General features: G+C 39.3%; 3 protein-coding genes across 10 annotated transcripts in view; 1 reads left to right on the top strand and 2 right to left on the bottom strand.

The window, feature by feature from the left end:
- The window catches only part of LOC109973640 (tyrosine-protein kinase CSK-like), a 12,180-nt gene extending 7,900 nt beyond the window's left edge, over positions 1-4,280 (bottom strand). The window contains exon 1 of the mRNA XM_020623393.1: positions 3,744-4,280. The gene's annotated coding sequence lies outside the window, so the exon portion shown is untranslated. The remainder of the gene's footprint in view (positions 1-3,743) is intronic.
- Positions 1-9,946, bottom strand: part of edc3 (enhancer of mRNA decapping 3 homolog (S. cerevisiae)) — an 11,396-nt gene extending 1,450 nt beyond the window's left edge. The window contains exons 1-7 of one of the 3 annotated variants that reach the window (XR_002276848.1): positions 9,835-9,946; positions 9,310-9,475; positions 8,984-9,210; positions 8,555-8,893; positions 8,006-8,159; positions 7,184-7,401; positions 6,524-7,076 (exon numbers count right to left, since the gene is read on the bottom strand). Coding sequence is in view for 2 of the 3 variants with exons in the window: in XM_020623371.1 (XP_020479027.1) it covers positions 6,742-7,076; positions 7,184-7,401; positions 8,006-8,159; positions 8,555-8,893; positions 8,984-9,210; positions 9,310-9,473 (1,437 nt within the window). In the remaining variant the exon portion in view is untranslated. The other 2 variants (XM_020623371.1, XM_020623381.1) reach the window with 2 other exon arrangements.
- A 453-nt stretch (positions 9,947-10,399) lies between these two features.
- On the top strand, positions 10,400-17,265 carry LOC109972630 (centrosome-associated protein CEP250). Of its 6 annotated transcripts, none has more exons than XM_020621652.1 (18): positions 10,400-10,677; positions 11,188-11,252; positions 11,368-11,620; positions 12,104-12,229; positions 12,347-12,472; positions 12,547-12,651; positions 12,756-12,929; positions 12,982-13,223; positions 13,328-13,592; positions 13,685-13,752; positions 13,855-13,918; positions 14,419-14,524; positions 14,659-14,701; positions 14,795-14,864; positions 15,026-15,099; positions 15,187-15,262; positions 15,514-15,574; positions 15,909-17,265. In XM_020621652.1, exons 2-18 carry the CDS (start codon positions 11,206-11,208, stop codon positions 16,121-16,123), a joined length of 2,115 nt encoding a protein of 704 aa, XP_020477308.1. In that variant the 5' UTR covers positions 10,400-10,677; positions 11,188-11,205; the 3' UTR covers positions 16,124-17,265. The 6 variants fall into 6 exon arrangements, with proteins under 6 accessions (XP_020477308.1, XP_020477314.1, XP_020477300.1 ...); XM_020621644.1 differs by lacking the exon at positions 10,400-10,677 and adding an exon at positions 10,797-11,107 and having other exon boundaries at positions 13,021-13,223; XM_020621636.1 differs by lacking the exon at positions 10,400-10,677 and adding an exon at positions 10,797-11,107 and having other exon boundaries at positions 13,009-13,223.
- The last annotated feature ends 401 nt before the right edge of the window (positions 17,266-17,666 follow it).

Below are 17,666 nucleotides of genomic sequence, written 5' to 3'. Positions count from 1 at the left end.
TTGTATAATTACAGAGTTGGCCGTGTGAGAATATAACACCATATCTAATTACATTAAACAACTCTTTGGATGATGTGAGGTACCCATCTTCTTTTTTTAAATTTTCAGGCAGTTCATGTTTATTATTAATAAGTGTCATGTCATATATATATATCAGGGCTTTGAGAAAAATCTTACTTTAATCACAACTTGGAATTTGACACAAACACTATTTATTTATACATATCACAAATCCATAATAACAATAACTCTGATATGACACCCTAACAGAGCTTGTAGGAAGTCTTGTTTTATTCACTCCTGCGTCATTAATCATCTCTAGACTCTTGTCCTATCCGTCCCGGGGATCCTGACCCCCCCCCCTGAAAACCACTGCACCAGATGAAAACTCAGGGATCACCAAAGTTCACAAAGACCATGACTGTCTGCACCAAATTGTATGGTAATCCATCCAACAGTTGTTGAAACATTTCACTCTGTCGACCCACTATCTGTGGGCCTTGAATGTGTGCAGAAAACCTTTTGTCAATCCAAATAGTTACCGAGCTGCAGTATTTCTGTCTGGACCAAAGTGACCAACCCATATTGCCATCCCTAGAGCCATGCTAGCTAAAAATCTCATCTAATTTTCCAACTACAAATGAATCCTTCTGTAAGAGTCTGAAGCAGGAAATGGTGCTCTGAAAATAGTAAAGCTATCAGAATTTGTGGATTGCAACAGAATATGTCTGGGCAAAGTCCTTAGTGAAGGAGCAGAGTGATCTCACCAAATGAGGAATGATCAACCAGGCCAACACTGACACACAACAGCACTCTTTTAATTCATCTCTTTTAGGACTTTGAATGCATCTCAACAGTAAGCCACCAGCAGTGGACTGAATGGGACAGAACTTAGTCTGTGAAGGAGTCACTTGCCATTTCCAGAGAGCTCTACATGGAACCACAGCTTGCTCTTTTCAGGAAGCACACAAGGCTGTCATTGTGAGTCAGTCGAGTTTCTACTGACCCCTGGGCTTCTAATGACCCTTGTCGCATTGATAAGTTCATCTTTATCAGTCTGCCCAGTGAGTAGCTTTAAGAGGACCAATGCTTTAATTTTGCAGGTCTGGAAATATTAATGTTCTCCACATTTTATTCTGCAACTACAACAACTTGTGTCTACTGCTGTGTTATTCTACTTTTAACATAGTTTAAGTCAGGCTACTCCTTGCCCAGCAACAGCATGACATAATGATAGCAAGCAATGAATTACTGTATCTGACTGAGAAAGGTTGTCAGCTACAGGAGATGACAGTATGACAGTAGATAACGAGAACAACAGGAAACCACCTCTGTGACAGACAACGTGAATGGAGGTGGGGGATATGCACAACCTGTTGTCCTAATTTAACAAGTAGCCAACAAATAAAGGTGTTTGTTATGTCATTTCAAAGAAAGCTACAGGTATCAGCGTACAACTCTGAATAAACTTGGAAACCAAAAATATATTATTGTTCAAACGAAACCGACATTTGACTCTTGCCTTATGTAACTCAGTCACAGTACTGAACTGTACGAACCAGTTGGCGAGTGACTGCACAAAGCAAGACAGGACAGGAATGAAGAAATTGCTTCTTCGACTTTTGTTTAAATCCGCCACAGACAAACACTGAGATGAAAACACTGATCATGCCACAGTCGGTGTTGCAAAATCTGCTATAATATAGTGAAGTGAGGTTTCTAAGGTGCTATAGAAAGATACAGATCACAAACCACAAACAAATCTTTTAAAATAAAACAAGGTAACCTTTAAATAAAAAGTGGCTGAACAAAGTACAATGACTCCATTACTGTAGTACAATTTTAAGGTCTTTGACTTTTGAGAATTTCCATGTTACGCTACTTTATACGTCTATTCTACTATTATATGAGAGCAATATCGTTTCTCCTCTTGTACATTTATATGACTGTGGTTACATTTCTGATCGACATTTAACAAAAGAAAGATCTTACAAAAGCTCTGTGATAGACTGGTGACCTGTCCAGGGTGGACCCCGCCTCTCGCCCAGTGTCAGCTGGGATTAGCTCCAGCCCCCCAATGACCTTGTTCAGGAATAAGCAGTACTGATAATGAATGGATGGATGGAAGATCTTGCAAAATAAAAAAAGTCTTGCTAAACAGTGACTCCAGATCTTTTTAGGTTTGATTGTGAAAAATGCAATGTCTAGCATCTTGTCATGTTTCAGATGTCTGCGAGTTGCTCGCAGTTCCACCACAGAAACATTTCTATAAACCTCTAAACTTCTCATCTTGACCCTGCAGCCTCAGGACGCAGTACAACTGCTTTGATGCTGTGGGACATTACAGCACTAAGGTGGCAGTGCCAGTTGGACAGAAGAGGACACGAGGATTTCTATTCATATCCACTGAACCTTCATCCGGCAGGTACACAAACAGAAACACTAAGTGGTGGAAAAGGAGAAATGTTGTGAAAAAGAAAGGGCACATGCCAATGGTTCATCCAGCTGTGCCTGCAGATGTTCTCCTCGGAGGAGGAAATCACTCCTTCCTCCAGGACAACAGCTGGGCTCTGGTGCAGCAACTATCTGTAGGACTGAAGAGAGGAAGTACAATTCCAGTGGTGGGCCCTGCACTACAATCCACCACTGTAATGACCGACAGGCTCTTTGACACAGTCATGAAAGAAAATGACTACAATACACCTACAATAGCACTTTATCATAAATAAACAAAATGTAACACTGCAAAACGAGGTCGTTTTCAGAGCAACAGACAGAGAAAAACCAATGATTGTTAGTTCAGAGAAATCCCCTCTAATTTAGCATCAAGACATTACAGTAAACTTTGCATTTTACTGCTACCCAAAGTTCATATGATACATTGAAGCTGCTGAAACTAACGGCACAGCGGGCAACTGATCAAAAAAAAAAAAAAAAAAGCTGTCATGCCTGAGCAGTTTACAGACACTTCCTTGCTGCAGTGCTGTGCACCATGCAGTGCAATGCCGATCTCTGATCGTGCAGCCGTGCAGAACTTACAGGTAGCAGATCTGCTTTGCTGTGGTTTCATATTGTTTCGCAAGCTTAATTCTTCTTTAAAGTTTTGTCACACTAAATTAAAAGAAGAGCGATTGCTGGGAAAGGCTCTGGAGCTGTGCCAGCGATAAACTGGCCTAGGCAGAGAGACATGCCGCCGACATAGACCCAAGGGGGGTCTCATTTCCTCTCTTACACATAACGCTTTCAGTGCAGTTTTTTGTTATTTACAGACAAAATGAGGAGAGGCGACATCAAACCGCGAGACACTCCCCATTTGTGTAAGTGCAGCCGTAACAGCTTGAGGTAACTGTCACCGATCTCAGGCTAATGGAAGAGATGAAACAGTTCTGATGCCATTATGCACCGTGTTGTGACAGAGCAATGTGGAGAGCTGCACGATGCAGCTGCACCAACCCAGAGGAAGTGGCATAAGTTTGAAGAATAACAACACTAAGGCCAGCTCTAGCTTTCTTTAAAACATTTATCAGACTTGTTTCTGCTGCAAAGCACTTTCAGCTGTATTCATCGTTATAGAAGTAGATACAGGTTATTGCTTTACTACTGTGTCTATACGTACTTGTCACGTAACTCTGATAAGATGAATTTGATTTCATCGGATCTGGACTGTGTGCATTGAGGCGCACAAACGACAGACTTACGGTTTACAGACTATGTTAGGCTCCATTTCACAATAAAAATCTTACCTGTTTAAAAGGTAAAACCGGGAGATTTGATGTTTTAACAGATGCTTGTTACCGCCCGGGGTCCGTTTTCATCTAAGCGAGACCAGACAAAATCCCATTCACTGAATAATTAACCGACGAAACGCAAAACACTGAGACTCGATGAGGAAGTGAAATCTGTCTCAGGTGACCCGAAACTTCAGCAGCCCGAAAGTACTTGAATGAAACCAACTAAGACTCGTGTTGATGCGTCTCCTGTCACCATCATTTGAAAAGTGGCCTTATATGATGAAAAAACGTTCCTACTTATCGGTGCAGTCTCGACGGCGACTCGGTGAGAAAGGTTTAGCGGGTGAGAAAAACGTGATGGCTCGGTATAAAAACTGCTGAGATGAATTAGATCCGATTCAAACCAACTAGAGTCCGCTGCTGGCTGCCTAACTCCTTTACCCCGTCACAAACATTCAAGTTTGTACCCCACCTTGATTCCGTAGTGCACATGCGCGTTAATAATAAACTGTCCGCCTGGAAATGAACAAACGATCAGTGGTTCCGCTTCAGTCAAGTTGGTGAATGATCATCAAGGAAGCAGTATTCACAAGTCCAACACACACACAAAAACTGTGGTGAAAGCTTTTTTTAATTGTTTCATACTCCAGATATGACAGGACAAGACTGCTCAGGACTTCTGCACATGACTAATGACTGTGAACTCTGATCCCAAAAGGAAACTCTTATCCTGTCTAGACAAAAGCTCCCACTGGCTGATTAGTGCGGTTTGGCTGAACAACAACCGACCCTGCATGGACTAAACACCAACTGCAAGATCTGAAACATACAAACTAGTGTGATTCATTTCAAGAAGCAGAATTTGCTTTAACAAGAATTGTGCTTTCCTGACAGTGTGTGGTCAGTCACCACACAATCTCAAACTGTAAAAATTTTATATAGAAATAACACAATTCACTGAGGAAATAAGGAATAAGGAAGACCCACATCAAGTGTGGTTTAATGGCCCCCTGGCGGCCAAAGGCAAACAAAGCTCGTTTTAAGTCAACATTAAAAGAAAAAAATGTGGCTGACGTTTCCAAGCCAGACATGTTTTAACAGATGTGACAGAAGCACACAAAAACAAGCCAAACACCCCCTTTCCAAAAAAAAAAAAAAAAAAAAACTTAGTGAATGAAAGTAATTTTCACCAAATCTGTGCATGAACCATGTAGAGTAGAGGGCACAGGGAAAACAACAAATATAAAAAGTATGTTTTCATTCTCCTGAGATATTAAGTACTGTACGTGTGTGGACATAATACCACACCAAACAGTATGCACCACAGGGTAACTTGATTTGTTACCTCCTTGTAGCAAGTGTTTCTGGACTGGCCCACACAGCCCAAGTTCTGGACATGTCAAATTTTAACATGGCCTTGTAAAACAAACAAACAAACAAAAAACAACAACAAGCAACAGGTTGGACTTTCATTGTCAAATAAATTTGGCAGGAGAAATGCCTTCGGTCTCTCAGTCAAGGTCTCAGAAAACAGCACAAAACAAGCAACTCATGGACAAATAAATAAGCAGGCATCCTTTAAAAACAACTGAAACCTAAAAACAAACTTTAACAAACAATGCCAAAATTCATTCATCATCATATGCATATGTTCGATAATTTTGTCAGCCCACACAAATGTAAAAAAAAATAATAATTCACATTCCCATGGTTTGGACCATACCAGTGATTCACTTGAATTTAACATCACAACTAACCACCTCCAAACTGTGCTACTGTTAAATGCATTTTTCCACTGTTCCAGACTTCCACTGGCTTCTATTCATTTCCATATGAAAATCTTTAACATACTACTGAAAGATGCTCAAGTTGTGTAATCAATCCAACATCACTTCTGTACTAATTCTTCAGATGATGCAATGAAGGCTTTAAAACTTATTTATGCTTTTACAGCATTACCACAAAACAATAATGCAGCACTGACAACTTATCGGAGATCTGACATTCACTGTGGGGATTACATAATATAACCAGGTTTTAAAGTCTGTTGTTTTTTTTTTAATGGTACAGTACTGAATAGAAACAAATAACCACAAGAAACTGTAGAGAAAATATATAAAAGCCTTATATAGCCAGAAATTGAAAATGATCAACAGAAATATTTAACATGACCTGTAGTTAAGGAACTGGGACCTTCAATGATACTGGTATAGTCCAAATGATATTAAACAAAATAAATTTTGCCAAGACCTTTTCTTCCAGAACATCACTAAAGGCATCGTGTTCTTATCATCACAGCCTAATTCACCACAGACACAAAAACCGCTGACATCTATCTGGCTTCTCCCCTGTAGCTGCCCAATTCAACAGTGGTATAGTCTGAAAACACAGCATTACTCATATAAATGACAAAGAGTCCACATTTGCTTAGATAAAATTTCTGATTAAGATGAAATTTCGTTACTAATGACACATCAAACAGTCACCAAGCGCTGCATGTGTCTGGCTGTGAGCGAAGCCATTAGTAATGGTATCACACAGACATTAAGCTGGATTTTACATCATCCAATTTAATGTAATAACATTGTATTGTATCACAGATCTGTTTTTTGACCACGTGGATTTAAAATGAGTTGCAAAAACATTTAGAAAAGTTCTACTTTAAGTCAGAGACTGATTGTCCCATTGATTTCAGAACTGATTAGCTTTGACTTCAGCTGTATTTTTGAACAACCCATCTTCCAAAGATCTTGTAATATCATGTAAATACAATGGTATCTAAAAATACTTACGGCATTTATTTTTTCTGTAATAACTTGATGCTCTTTCATTCTCCATCTATTTGCACTAGTCCTTGTAGAATTGGTCCTTCAGTGGGAGAAAAAAGTCCCACACCATGTTGATGAATTATAAACAAAGTGAAAAACAGCTGAACCTCTGGAATACAAGGTGTCCAAACCCAAATGGTGAAGGATGGTGGAAGATTGTGTCGGGTCAACCATTTGTCCCATTACGCAGAGTGCAGGGGGATGACAAACTTACACCCAAAAGGAGAATGGTACTTGATTCCCACTTCCTGGAACACCTGGCGAGGGATACCTATGTCACACAGGTAAACCCTGCCAGCCCCCTCAGCCAGGGGAAGCGGGAGGCAAAGAGAGAGGGACCACTTGGCCTCGACTGCCTGGCCCTGCCCACTGACAGGAGGGTCTAAGCTGAGCACTGGTGCGCGGTTCTGGTTAGCCCAGTCTGCAGCTGCTTGGTACCAAGGCTGATCCATCAGGAATGTGTTCTCGTGGCAGTCCAAGCAGTTAATGATTAGATCCACTGGGGTGTCCGGAAGGTCTGTGGAGTCAGAGAGGATACGGCCTTAACATTTTTAACAATGTTAAAAACACACTTAGGTGGAAAACAGAAAGTCACATTAAATAAAAGTAGAGAAATATGGCCACCTTTGATACTTGACACCTGTTTGCCCCCAGTTTTGCTGAACAGTGTGACTTCACTGGTGACAGACTCAAGCATCTTAACAAAATTGGGCAGAAACAGGATGACCTCCACTTCATGATTGGCCAAGTGACGACCACAGCTGATGCCCTGAGCCCCCTGAACATGAGGGCCACACAACAGAGCTACCGTGGGACGCTGGTGTAAATTCTTTGGAGTGAATCTGTAAGAAAAATTTTGAAAAAGTTGATTTCATGAATTTTGTGCTCTCCCAGTACAAAATGCTAGTAGATTGATGTCTGGCATATAAAACAATCACACAGGTAAAACAGTATGGAGACAAAAGGTTTTAAATTTAAGGAATGAGTCATTATGAAACAATTCTATGAATAGAATAAATACATGTGAAAATATGTCATATATATCCTCAAAACTCAGCTTAACATTGTAAAATGTTATTTCATCTGGTTTTATTTTTTGATCCTTAATGTTATAATGTTCGATTTGTCTAAGTATTGAATGCTTTGAGTCTCCATGTCACCAGTCAACTTGGTAGAATAACTAATTTCAGACTAGGACTTCCATGTCTCCGTTATCATGAGCAAACTGAATTCAAACACTTTATCATTTTTGCAGTTGATGACCAGCATTCAGCCACTGTAAATGGCTAAGCACTGTTTTTATTTAAGAAAATCATTCTTGGCTGATAATTCTCTCTAGAACCCTGTGTCAGCAGGCTAAACACACATTTCAGACACTTATCTGCTATTTCTACTAAGCTGATTAGATATTTGACATCTGTGCTAAACCAATCACTACATACTTACCTGTTGGGACCACCCAGCAATGTAAGTGCCATCTGACTGGCACATATTCCAGTCATTTCAAGTCTTCGCTCCAGTGAGAGACCATGACGCTCTGCGACTGACAACAGACGCTTGTGTAGTTCATAGGTTATACTGGGTACAACAAGCCCAGAATCTGTACAGAAAAAGGACAGAAGTATTTAACATTGTAGCAGAAAAGATTAATTGTGTGACAGACTGAAAATTAATTATCAAGTAGGTATTTTACTATTTTAATCGGGCAATTGTTTTGAGCCAGTGTTCACAAAACTGTCAACATTCTCTGGCTTCAGCTTCTCAAATAGGAATGTTTTCTAGTTTCCACAGTCATCTATGACAGTAAACTGAGCAAAGAATTGAATACTGAATTGATAGTTTCACTAGCCTCTGATATATTATTGACCAAACAATTAACTGAAAAACATGATCAAAAATTAATAAACAATATAAACAGTTAGCTGCAGTCCTATTTAAGAGTCTACTTCATTTGCCCATGCCACTATTTATTTCATTACAGTGTAACAATCTTACCAGTGCAGTATTCTTTGGCTCCAGGCTGTGGAACAGTAATCTGCCTGTACACAATGGGTTTAGCCTCCAGGATGTTTTCATCGTGTCTGTACCGTGAGGGCGTCTGGTCTTGTGGCGTCCCACGTGACCTTGCACCGTTACGGCGCTCTGATATGTCGATCTCTGAGAAAACTGCTGCTTTGTCAAAAAGAGCCAAGTTTCCTTCAAAATCAAAGTCTGTGTCCAAACCATCATCCACACCATCCCCAAAACACTCATCATCTCTGTGCTTCATCTGACCATTCTTCACCCCGTTCTTTTTCGGTGTCACTTGGTTTACCCCTCGACTACTTGACGACCCTGATGGGACAATAAATACACAGTTTGCCTCTATGCTACAGCAGTAATAATCTGTTTTATTCTGCTCCATTTGTACTCCACTGCACTTACAAGAGTTGTGCCTTCGACGGAATCCTTTAGGCTGGCCAGGTATATCCAGATGTCGGTCCCCATAACTTTTGGAGCAGTGCTGGGGAGAGTTTAACTTCTCAACAGATCTGGGGTCATCCTTTGGGACTGCAAGTGGAGTGCTATTTACCTTTGTAGGTGCAGACGAGGTGGTCCTAGCATTGCCAGTTTTAATATTTAAAATCTTTAGTTCCTTTATGTCAATGGCACTGCCGAAGAAAATCACAATCGTTTTAGAAACATAAAGAAACAAGCCTAACCTGCTAACGAAAGAGCCATGTGGTAAACAATTTTGTTCCGAGTTTTACCTGAATGTGACCTCGGGAACAGGGCACTTGATTCCATTATGGAAAGGTTGTCTTAAGGAGATAGTTTGGCTAGACTGGTCCACGGACGATACCTCTCCTTGATAAACTCCAAGTGTTGGGCCACAGTTAATTGACACCAAACTACCCAACCAATCTGCAGCCATGTCTGCACAATGTGGAAGACAACACGCTTTAATTTAACGTTACATGCCAGAGGATGTTTGTAGTAACGTTGCCCACAAACTTCGTATTAAATTAAGAAAACTTTCTAGTAGTAGTATATCAGAAATTCTAACTCCTCGAATATAAGCTAATGATTATGCTAACTGACTAGCGTTAGCATTGGCCTGTTATCTAGCTAGCTAGCTAAATTACTAACAGCGTTAATTTCAAGAGGCAAACGCTGAATGCTTGGCGTTGAAGCGCTGCACCTTTTTGGAATTAATGCAAAGCGGACTCTTTTAAAGAACACAAATAATAAAATGTAATGTCAAGTCTTGAAAGTAAAATAAGTTCTCTCTTAACCTGTTAGCCTCAGTGATTTGTTAGCTTCTTCAATGGCCAAAAACCTTCAACGGCTAAAATGCTAGCTTCTATTAACACTTCCGACTTCCGGGAGACCGCATCAAAATAAGAGCTTAGGCTTGTGAACTGTAAATTCTAACGATTTGTACACAGGGACTACCCAAGTTAGTGAAATCGGACAAACGTCAATTTCCATATTATCAGAAGTTGTAGCTTCGGTTATTTTCAAAGGCTGAGTCATATACAATGCGTATGACTATTTGAGAAATAACTGGGATGTGCAGTAGTTGGGAAAGATAGAGCAGTGTTAACAATTAAGGATTTAGTCAGTAGCATGCAATATTTCACACTGATCCGTAAAGTATTAGCATGTATATATATATTATACTAGCTGCAAATTCTCCACATGCTTGCTTATCTCTGGAGCTAAAATAAAATCCTTTAAAAAGTACTTATCTGACAGCATAATTCTAAAGCAATTCTGTGTGTGTGTGTGTGTGTGCCTGCCTAAAGGCAATCAACCGGTCACAACACATTTACTATCATAAAAATTAATCAGATTAAAACTATGTACGTGTGTTATGATAATTGTTAATGAAATGTTCCTAACAACTCATGTCAGCAAACAGCCAGTCCATAGACAGAGTGACATCATGTGGAGACTATCCCAGAAGTGTTAGCACATGACACACCCACCCAACAACTGCATCCTGTATACACAAGTTACCATGGATACTCAGTTCAAGGGCTGTACACTGAATAGCTTGAAATCAAAGCTGTGTGAGGCCTACACCAGAACACGTCGGGACTCTCAGTGGAAAAGAGAGGGCTTTCTGCAGCAAGGTAAGATAAAGTGTCATTCAGCATGGACTACAGAAACTGGTAGTCATAATATGCCATAGTACTCTGACTAGAAATACTTGTATTTAAAGGATATAATAAATAAGTCTAAAAATAACCAGTGTAGATCACAGATGCACTGTAATATCTGTGCAGTGTTAAAACTAGTTATTTACCATCAAGCAAGCACTGGAAAAAAAATGGGCCAAGAATAACCACATACCTCAAGCTGCCACCTCCGTGAAAAAATCTGTCTTCATCACTTGGGCAAACGTGGGGAGTTGAGGGGTGTTGCCGCTCCCATACAAAGTACAGAATAGCTTGGGTTTAAGAAACATACTTCAAGATGTTTAGAGCCCCATGCAGAAGTTCAAGTTCATTTTCTCTAACGGACTTCAACAAGTGGAAAGCCAAATCTTGTTTTACAGCCCAGGTAAGACCCAGATATGCTCTGTTTTTGTGGCAGAATAATCAAAATCTAGTTGATTTTAAAAAATGTTTTTTAACTTTTAGGCCTCAGCATGGTGTGGTATGGCATCTGTCTCTGGAACAGGGTTTCTGTCCAAAGTCAAAACAAGGTTAGAGGAAATTGTATACCATTTTGAAACAACAGAGACACATTAATAAGCATTTTAAGTAAGGGTGGGATAATACATCTTGGCTAATATACAATATGTATTCCAACACATCCAGAAGCACTGGTGGGTTCAGACAGAAAGATTCATGTCAAAGGAGGTGGCAGTCATTGTCCTATCTGGCATCTGATGGTGCTACACAATCCTTTCCTCCATCTCCGGGGGCTGAATTGCAAGCTACCTGGGGTGAATGTAGCTGGCTGCAGAATCCTCATGAGCGTCTAGACACTCAGCTGGATTGGATGAGGACCAGAGATGTACAACTAGGCCACAGCCTAACTACTGCACAGCTGCTTGATATGAGGGATAAGGTGAGGGAGTTGTGGAAAGTAACAAGTAGATCTTTTTGGTATGTATTCCACTTGCACACAGCATAATATTAACTAGCACTGACTAACTTGGCACTGTTGAGCAGGTGAAGGAGGCAGATGAATTATGCCAGTTTGAAGAGAGTCAACAGCATAGAGAGCTCAATGAAAAGTAACTGCGGAAAAAGAAGTGAAAAGGAACATTTGAATGACAGCAGAAAACATTGACATTCCTCATGTGAAACTCTCTCAGAAGGATCCTGAAGCTGGAGAAGGTCTTGCTGCAAATTAGGTCTGCTTTGGACAGAGGAAGCACTGATCAACTAGCCGAAAGAACTCCTGCCTCACTTAGTAGAACATTAACAGAGAGCCAGAAAACTATAACAGACATGTGTGTGAGCTTTGGGTATTATGAAAATAGATTTTTATTTTGCGGATTTGTATCCTGTTTGCCACAAATTGCTTTTATGTGTGTTGTTGATTAAGGAGAACCTGAAGGCTGACACAGAGATGTGTAAACTGATAGAGGCTCTGAGAGCGGCTGAGACAAGAGCAAAAACACAAGAGGAAGAGCGACAACAGGCACTCCAACAACTCCAGACTTCATCAGAGGTCAGCTTAAAATATATGAGGGAAATATAAAAAGTGCAAAACTGATTTGTTTTAAAGAAATGTAAAGTTATACTGCAATAGCCAGCTGTACTACCATTTTCATGTCTTTGTACTTAGACACAGAACAAGTTGTTGAATCATATAGAAGAGCTGAACCAGAGACTCAGTCACACTGCACAGAATCACTCTGAAGTGCAAGAACAGCTGAGTGAAGCTAACAACAAGATTAGCCAAGCATGTCTGGTCAGTTACCTGTCTGTGATTTAATATTACCTTGTCCATTACACCGTAAAAATTGTCTTTCTAATTTTTGTCAGGAGAAAGCCATCTTGTCAACTCAGGTGCTAAAGCTGGAGGGTAATATAAAAGAACTGAAGGCCAAACTAGCAGAGGCTTTGTGTGACAAAGATGGCCTGAACCAGGTATCATTTGTAATCTGTATATTATGAGTATTATGAGGAATGTTCGATTGAAATGTTGTCACGTATTTCTTTGTTTGTTTGTTTATTGCATGTGCCTGGTATAGGAGAAAACAGGTCTGCGCTGGAGGGCCCAGATTCCAGAATTGCACCTGGAGAGGACCCAGCCAGGTTCACTGGTCTGTGAGCATCATGATCATCTGCTTAATGCAGAGTCTCACAGCAACAAACAGGACCAGGAAACTGCAGTGATGAAGGAAGAATCAAAGGCTCTCAAAGAGGTTGAAGTAGACTTATATTTGTTAAGTTTCATTTTTTGTAATTCTTTATCAGATTATTCCCATTGTGTCTTTACACCAGGTAAATGAAAAGATGACACAGCTTGAAATGATGAAGCAGAGGCTGGAAGTATTACAGTCTCAGATACAGGAGATAACAGCAGAGAGGATCATCAGCTCCAAACCGATCACAGATCTGGAGACAAAACACTCTCAGATGATCAGAGAAAAAGAGGGACCGCTTAACAAAATGATTGAAAATAGACATGTGATGAAGGAGAAGTGCTGTCAGCTCAGGTGCGATGGTAAACACACACTTTTCTTCAATATACTGAAGATCAGTCTTTTATTATCAGCTATGCAAAGTAATATACAATGAAACCCTCAAATGATTTCTGCAGGGATTGTATGGAAGTTTTGCAGTTAGACAAACAGAAAGTACAGGATCAGTGTTTGTGTTTGGAGGCTAAGGTTCTTGAGAAAGAGGAGAAGCTACACCTTCAGGTGGAAGAGTATCAAAAACAAGACAAAATTAGAGTCCAAAACATTGAGGAACTAAAAGTTGTGGCCTCTCATTTGACTGAGAAATGGCAAAAGGTGGCTCTGAACCTGCAGTCCACACAAGATGAGTTAGAGGAACTCAGGAAGAACAACTCCATAAATGAAGTAAGGCTTCTGCCACTCATGTGAAGAATTATTTTAGTCTACTATTGTACAACAGAGCATTTACAGTGCTTGTAAAAATCCATTCATTTCAGCTCCAATTGGAAGTTGAACATCTGGCAGCTGAAATTAAAAAGCTTAAGAAAATGGGCCAAAAAGACAAGTGAGTGAATATAAGTGTAAACTGTAAATCATCAAATCCACCAAGCAATATTTGTTTAAATAACACACTGCTTGCTCTGTTATTTTATATTATCCTGCTTAGAGAACAAATTGATTATCTGCTTCAACACAAAGCCAGTATAGAGAAGCTGCTGATGGAAAACAAGGTAAGGTACTGTACAACCGAAGAGCTGGTGCTTGAAAAATTTTTCCTCTATTAAGACACTGAGGTAAGCTTATTTTTATAGACATAGTAGACATACAGTGGCAAGGTTATTAAGTAAACCTCACCGGATATTGCAATCCAGTATGAAGTATATCTTTATGAAGTTTATTATGTTTTTAACTCCAATTTTATTACTGGGATCGCAGTTAAAGGTGGTGATCTACCAGGCTACATTATATTAGGAGATGTTTCTAATGTTTTATCCAACCCATATACAGTACATGTGGTGTGCAGAATACTAGAAACAACTCTCAATAAAATACTGTCCAGTAAAACAGCACCACATGTGACCTCAGTGATAAAACATAAACTAAACTCCATGACAAAAAGCATTACAGGTGTCATAGAAGTAGACTTTACTACAGAACAGCTACACTACACTAGAATTGAACAGGGCACTGAGTTTATATGAGTTATATAGCTAAACATTTTATCAAATAGAAAGAGTCTGAATCACTGCTGAGGGCTGAGCTTGATGCATGCCAACAAGAGCTGAAGTGGGAAAGAAGCAGAAGTCAAGCACTGCTTCACAGATATAAAGATAAAGGTAAATATGAAAGTACTTCTCAGCTGTCATTAACTGTAAATAGATTAATAATCCACTAGTGCAGGTACTCCAGAAATAAGTGTTACTCTCTCAATGTAAGAGGGTGTTAAACTGCTGTGACCTTTTATTTGCAGGCAGTGAAGCTGTGAGGATTCAGGACAAAGAGACAGAAACAGAGTGAGTGAACGTTCATGAACAAAATGCACTGTCAGCAAATGCTGGAAATGAAATTCTGTGATCTGCCTCTTTATTATGTATTCTGTTTATCAGCTTATCTGAATCCTCTTTGTTATGGGAGCCATCATCAGACTGCCGCAGCAGCCAAAACAAATCTACTCAGGTAACAGGATATTCCTCCCTCACCAAAATGAATTTTCAGTATTTGAATATACAGTGAAAAAATGTTAAGTGAAAATGAAATCACGTATGTTATACATTGATGTCTTTTTAGAGGAAATATTTTGTGTGTAGAATGTTGACAGTTAATTTCCTAATCAATAGGTGTGTATGGAAAGCAGTGAGGTTCAAAGGCTGAAGCACAAACTTGCAGAAAAAGAGAAAGAACTGATGCAAAAGTAAGGTTTCTTTAAAAACAAATGTATGAATTATGATTTGTTTTAAAGACTTGAGTATGCAACAGGTTTTCATTTTGACCATGTTAGGGAAGAAGCTATGATGATTCTGAGAGAGATGGAAAAAACTGAGGCTCAAATTAGGATTTCTGCTCCGGAGCTCAAGGTACGCTCACTAAAACCTGCTCAGAGTACCAAATATACATATTTATTGGTTTAACCACCTGTGAACCAGCAGGTGTGTTGAGTGATGAATTAATTAAAATTGAAATAAATGAACACTGTGAAATATAGTAAAAAATATACATGGACGTGTTGAACTGAAAAAAAAAAAAATACAGAAAATGTGTACAAAGGAGACCCACAGCACCTGCCAACACAAGGTGGAAATCTGAAATAATATCTCTTCTCTGCCAGATGTCTGCTATGTGTGCAGGAGCCAGCGAACTGAAGGTTGAAAATGAGAATCAGCTCCAAGGTGATGCTGTGCATAAATCAGTGTAATCAGTAGTATAGATGTGTGTGCTGTGATCTGATGTGTTTAGACTACAGGATTTTTTCTTTTTTCTTGAACAGGGATATATCCACAAATGGCCAAAACTAAAAATCCCCTAATAAATCTAGAGCATATTATTTAATAAAGCTACTTTTAGCAATATTGGCAATCTTCATCGGTGGATAGGTCCCTGGTTTGAATTCATCTGTCTTCTTTAACTCCTTTTGCTTTCTACCAACAGATATAACATTCTTACATTCTTCTTGCTATTTGGAAGTATGAATTTTGTTGTGTTCCTCTTTTTCTTTTTATTAAGTCATAAGGTTCAAGCAGCCAATTCAGGACCTTCACACAACTACAGAAAAACTATCAAAGTCTTCTAATGTTGAAGGGCCAAACCCATCTCACTGTTCAGAGGAGTTTAACCTGCAGCAGACACCTTGTTACCTCTTTCCTGATGGAATATTCCTGGCTGAGCTTGTAGATATCTGCAGTCCTGATGAAGATGAAGAGGAGGGAGGAAACAAATGAGGTGCATTTTGAAGACTCATTGTTTCTTGTTACATAGATGGGTTATGATAATACACTAGCTAAACATCAGCTGTGCATGCTCCATGTGAAATCTTATTCCCCACTGAGTTCATGCAGTAGGTTACACGTGGTTCACTGGTCACAGCACAGAAGTGTCAGAGCTCTTTAGTTGTTCTGGTTGGACAGTGTGCTAGCGTGCCTGCTCTACCTGCAAGGCTGCACATTTCCCGCCAGTGAGCTCGCCCTGCATCTGCAGCTTCAGTTCCAATGAGGACTCGACCAAGAACTTTGCCCTCAGAAAGGATCTGGTTCTGTTGCACACAAAAGCAGAATGAAAGTTGATTTGTGCTTTTTTTCACAGGGTAGTTAAAATATAAATAATCTGTTTACTTAGCACAGGATCATGACATGCATTTTCTTCTGTGACTGTGAGCTCCCAAAGTAATCTTTATGATTATGAGCTTGAGCGCGAGGGGCAGCTGATTGATGTTTCCTGTAGGCGGGTCAAACAACAAAGAGGTATTCCACATGGTACAGGACTCTCCTCTAACTTCTTTGCTGATGATCACAGCTCCCCTCATGATTCAGGTTGATCACCACCTGGTAATCTGTACACAGGTACACAAACGTTAATCATGAAAACTAAGATAAAAGTGGAAACTGGAAAGAAATCATTTTCTCTGTATTTATAAATGTAAAATTAGAAACAGTAAAAATCAAGACAACACTATATTTACATATGACACACGTAACCTTAAATAATACTTACATGTGCTTACATACAACAAAGCCAAAAATGTTCCTGTTAATCCCTTCAACAACATTTATCAAAAGGTGGAAACTGAAAAATCACACACGCATGTTTACATACACTCTTCATTTTGAAAAACTGAATTAAATTTCAGAAATATTCAACATATTTCTACTGTGCCTACACAAGCTGTTTTCCTGTACATACAGTATTAGTGTAGGTGTGGTCGAATACAAAGTCAGGCTTGAAAACATAAAGTAAATAATTATTTCTCTGTTTCTATATATTGCATTTAAATCCTGTTTATTCAATGTTGTCCAAATATCTATGATAAATATTTTCAGACTATAATACAAGATTGTCTTATGTGACATATTGTATGTAAAGCAGATATAATAAAATAATGGCTCTGTATGCAGGATTTGCTTGACTGCAATAATAATAATAATAATAATAATAATAATGCCTTAATGCCTAGACAGACTAATGCAAACAAAGATTAGATCTGTCAGATCAGCGATGCTGAAGAGATTGGAACATTGTGAATAATGAGGGATTATACTACAATGTCATTAAATGATCTCCTGCTACATTTGATTTGATTTATTCTTTCAAGCATGTAAAGACAGTTGATATGTCAACACACATAATTTTACACATATCCAACAAATGCTAATCCAATATCAATTTGCTTATACCTAGTACATGCTTGAATGGAGTAGGAAGAAGTCAGACTTATCCAGTCCTACCCCATGACATCATCTTACCATCACTGGTTTGCAAGCAGTAAAT

The sequence above is a fragment of the Monopterus albus genome, unplaced genomic scaffold, assembly GCF_001952655.1.
Source record: "Monopterus albus unplaced genomic scaffold, M_albus_1.0 scaffold7.1, whole genome shotgun sequence".
NCBI lineage: Eukaryota > Metazoa > Chordata > Actinopteri > Synbranchiformes > Synbranchidae > Monopterus > Monopterus albus.
This window is presented reverse-complemented; position numbering and strand designations above follow the sequence as displayed.

Coding starts and splice junctions, on each gene's coding strand:
- LOC109972630 (XM_020621625.1), top strand. CDS start 11,021: ATGTTTAGAGCCCCATGCAGAAGTTCAAGTTCATTTTCTCTAACGGAC. Junction 11,108..11,187: donor AATCTTGTTTTACAGCCCAG/GTAAGACCCAGA, acceptor TTTAACTTTTAG/GCCTCAGCATGGTGTGGTAT. Junction 12,230..12,346: donor AACTCCAGACTTCATCAGAG/GTCAGCTTAAAA, acceptor CTTTGTACTTAG/ACACAGAACAAGTTGTTGAA.